Source organism: Cebus imitator, unplaced genomic scaffold (genome assembly GCF_001604975.1).
Source record: "Cebus imitator isolate Cc_AM_T3 unplaced genomic scaffold, Cebus_imitator-1.0 Scaffold247, whole genome shotgun sequence".
NCBI lineage: Eukaryota > Metazoa > Chordata > Mammalia > Primates > Cebidae > Cebus > Cebus imitator.
Genome location: NW_016107562.1, coordinates 1049877 through 1054112, shown reverse-complemented (window position 1 = coordinate 1054112; position 4236 = coordinate 1049877). Strand labels below are relative to the sequence as shown.

Genomic DNA, 4236 nt, shown 5'->3' with positions numbered 1-4236 from the left:
TTTTTTTTTTTGAGACAGAGTCTCACTCTGTCACCAGGCTGGAGTGCAGTGGTGCAATCTCAGCTCACTGCAGCCTCTGCCTCCTGGGTTCAAGCAACTCCCCTGCTTCAGCCTCTCAAGTAACTGGGACTACAGGTGTGTACCACCACACCTAGCTAATTTTTTGTATTTTAGTAGAGATGAGGTTTCACCATGTTGGCCAGGATGGTCTTGATCTGACCTCATGATCTGCCCGCCTCAGCCTCTCCAAGTGCTGGGATTACAGGTGTGAGCCACCGCATCCGGCCCAGAAGCTGTGTTTTTTAAGTTTACATAACATGCATAATGATTTTATTTTGATGTCAAATATGGTATTAATCTGTGAGAACAAAATTTTTTTGTCTCAATTTTCTCATGACAAGCACAAAAACCAAACTATATATGCCAGCTTTGGGAAGGCTGTATGTATTGGTGCTAAACAAAATGATATTGTAAAGACTAATATTTTTAAGGATTTATTTATTATTCATGTGTTTGTTCTGAGCTAGATCCCAGCAGGTGGAACAGATTGCTCTCTTCCAATGATCTGGGCTCAGAAGACAAACACACCTGCTGATGTCTTCATTGTATTCACTGATAACGAGACCTTTGCTGGAAGTGTCCATCCTGCTATTGCTCTGAGGGACTATCGAAAGGTAAAACAAATTCTAATATGGTTCCTCACCCAAATAATATTTTAATACTTGGTTGGTTTTTGTTTTGAGACAGGACCTCGCTCTGTTGCTGAGGCTGGAGTGCGGTGGCTCAGTCATAGCTCACTGCAACATCAATCTCCCAGGCTCAAGTGATTCTTCCACCACAGCTTCCCAAGTAGCTAGGACTGCAGGAGCATGCCATCACATCTAGCTAAATTTTTGTAGAGATGGGGTTTCACCATGTTGCCTGGGCTGGTCTCAAACTCCTGGGCTCAAGCGATTCTCCAACCTCAGCTTCGCAAAGTGCTGGGATTACCAGCATCAGCTACCACACCTGGCCATACTTGATTCTTACTCACTTATGTTTTTCAAAAAATGTTACTGCAAGTAGTTCTGTATCTCGTATAGGAGCCAGTGTCTGTTATAGACTCAGCAGTACTTAAAATAAGTTTTGGTTACACATATATAATTTATTTTAACCAGTTTCCCTTGCTAAACATTACTAAGAATATCCTTTGCAGACAGTATTTTTTGGTAATAACCAGAATATTTGTTTTATCTTAACTGTAAGTTTTTAAAAATAATTCAGTGTACTTTTTGAAAAATTCAAAGTATTGTTAATGAGTTTTGCAAAAGGGCAAAAGGATTACATAAAATTAAGGCTATAATCTATGCTCTACGTTTTATGGACATATCTGTGTTCTAATCAGTATCCTCCAGTTGGGCTTTCTGAAATGACTTAAATCTTCAACTCTTCAATATGGGTAGCCACTAGTCACATAGGACTTTTGAGCCCTTAAAATATGGCTAGTGTGACTAGAAGTAGAAATAGAACTTGTTGACGGTTCTCAAAGTGTGGTTTCCCTACTAGCAGTCTTAGCATCACCTGTGACCTTATTAGAAATGCAAATTCCTGGGACCCATCAGAGACCTGCTGAATCAGAAACTCTGAGGCTGGGACTGTGTTTTAACAAGCCCTCCAGAGGATTCTGATGCAGGCTTAAGTTTGAAAGCTACAAGTGAAGCAATCGATTTTTTTTTTAAGAGATGGGGTCTCCATCATTGAGGCTGGAGTGCAGTGGTGTTATCATAGTAGCTTACTGTAACTTGAAATCCTGGGCTCAAACAATTCTTCTTGGCCTCCAAAAGCACTGAGATTACATCCATGAGGAACTGCCCAATAAGGATAGAATGTAAAGACTGTCTGATTGTGCATCCCGAGTCTTTCTCTTACTCTGTGTGGACCTGAGCAAATTATTTAATTGATCTGCATCATAATAAGGTAATAGAACTTACCTCTTAGAGTTGTTTTAACAATCGTTAGATGTATTATTTAAAGAGTTCATTGTAGCTTCTTACGTAGTATACATTCAGTGATAGTTTTTCTCAAAACTCCATTATTTTAACCTTAAATATAGCTGTGGAGGACAAGTTCTTAACGTGGTATATGCATATATCACACATATCAAAGTAGTCATCAGCCAAAAGTTGATAATCCCAGAGAGATACTGCCTTATATTTATATATATTCATATACTCTGTCCCAGCATTTGATATGCTGATAAAAATGTCTGGCATCCTTAATACCCTGTCAGGTTTTTTAAGTACAAAGTGCCTAGGCTGCTCAGTAATGTACTCTGTAGCATATAGAATAAGTAAAGTCGTTGATGAGAGAAGTAGAAATTTCAGGCAGATTCTTATATAATTTTTTTGTCCATTCTTTTAAAACTCCCATATTCTAGCCTAAAAGATTGCCCCCCCCCCCAAAAAAAAATGACTTTTTAATTAAAAACCTGTGGTAGAGAAATGTTAAAGTGTTTTGATTTTGGAAGTATTTTGCTTTTCCTTACATATATGTTTTTAATATGTATTTCGATCTTTTCTACAGAAAATGGATATTCCAGCTAAATTGATTGTTTGTGGAATGACATCAAATGGTTTTACCATTGCAGACCCAGATGATAGAGGCATGTTGGATATGTGTGGCTTTGATACGGGAGCTCTGGATGTAATTCGAAATTTCACGTTAGATGTGATTTAACCATAAGGAGCAGCACAAACCAGAGATCCATTGCCATCAGTGATCTCACTAAAAATATACAGCTACTTCCTGGCAAATCCCCATCAGATGAATGATGATGGTATAGTATGTGCTTAATGGAAAGTTACCTTTCCAAAAAAAAAGAACGAAAAATAAGGTGGGCCAAAGGTCTATCTACTAAACTAGCTCTTGGGGAAATAGCTTCAGGATACTGTAGTTTCTTCTATCTAATAGAGAACTTTTTATTAATAGAAAATGTAAAATAGTTTTCCTTTGTTAAATAATACATGTGTACTTAAAAGAGGTAAGAGCAAAAAGTGTAATTCCACATCATGTCACTTGTTTCAAAGTGCTTAATGTTTTCTTACATGTTTTCATTGGGAAAGGACAGCTTTGATAATGTCCAAATACTCTGAAATGCACTAGACCATGTAACTGTGATGGAATGTGAAACTCATCTGTAACTTTTATACAAAGGGGGTAAAAAAAAAAACTAAGACATTTGGTTAAATTATGAATGAGTTTTACAAATTCCTTTCAGAGTTTTCTGAGGTAACAAATAACAGCTTTCTTATTCAATGAAAAAGATATTTTATTTCTGATATTTTATTTACACTTGTAGAATATGTTACCATTAATCAGAAACATCATGGCAACCCCTAAGAATAGACTAAAGTTTGTGTTAGCTGAATTCCCCTAAGAATAGACTAAAGTTTGTGTTAGCTGAGGAATTCTATTTGGTTCTATTTGGTTTGCTTTTTTTTTTTTTTTTTTTTTTTGGCTTTGTTATATTTTATTGCTGCAAGGGGTGTGACTTGATAATGCTTTTCCTCTGAATTATAATAACATAGCCAGATGTAGTCTCACACTTTTTTTTATAAACTTAAGTGAAAATAATATAAAATGTTTCAAGCGCTTAACTCCCTCATTCACAAAGTATAGCAATTAAAATCTCAACTATAACCAGATTAGCTTTTTCCTTATTTTTAAAATAAAAATTGTTTAAATTAGTTTTAACTAGTTTTTAGTCAATATTTTTACATTGTATACTTGGCCTCTCTGCCCATTATTCATTTTGTGGCAAAATATTCTTTGATAATGTAAACAAATAATAAAGCAATCTAGGTCCATTAGATTTGAAAGACAATTTTTGAGTAGCATATTACCAGCTAACCAGTCTCTAGGAATTTTGTTTTAAATATTATTTGTATGTATTAAACTTTTCATTACACTAGAGTGCATTATTTTCTTGAGAAAGTATCCTTCATTGTAAGGTTTAACATTAAAATAATCTGTTGAAATCCCATTATCTTTGCTCATAATTTTATTATGGTCGTCTAAGATAGTTTACACATGAAACTTGTCTGCATACTCGTTCGCTAAATACTAGTTGTAGATTTACTGAGGGTTTGTAAGATCCTTCAGGCTGTTTTGGGAAAGTTAAACTGTAGTTAATGTAAATTATAGCCTTTTAGGTGCTTGGGGGTAGAGGTTTTATGTTTTTTGGGACAGGGAATTTAG

The 4236-nt window shown here is 35.5% G+C and overlaps 1 protein-coding gene across 1 annotated transcript in view; it reads left to right on the top strand.

Moving 5' to 3' along the window:
- RO60 (Ro60, Y RNA binding protein) overlaps positions 1–4024 on the top strand; it is a 25540-nt gene extending 21516 nt beyond the window's left edge. Inside the window, 3 exon segments of the mRNA XM_037727908.1 lie at positions 234–674; positions 2563–3390; positions 3422–4024. Of these exon segments, the coding sequence (XP_037583836.1) occupies positions 234–674; positions 2563–2715 (594 nt within the window). The 3' untranslated portion in view covers positions 2716–3390; positions 3422–4024.
- The last annotated feature ends 212 nt before the right edge of the window (positions 4025–4236 follow it).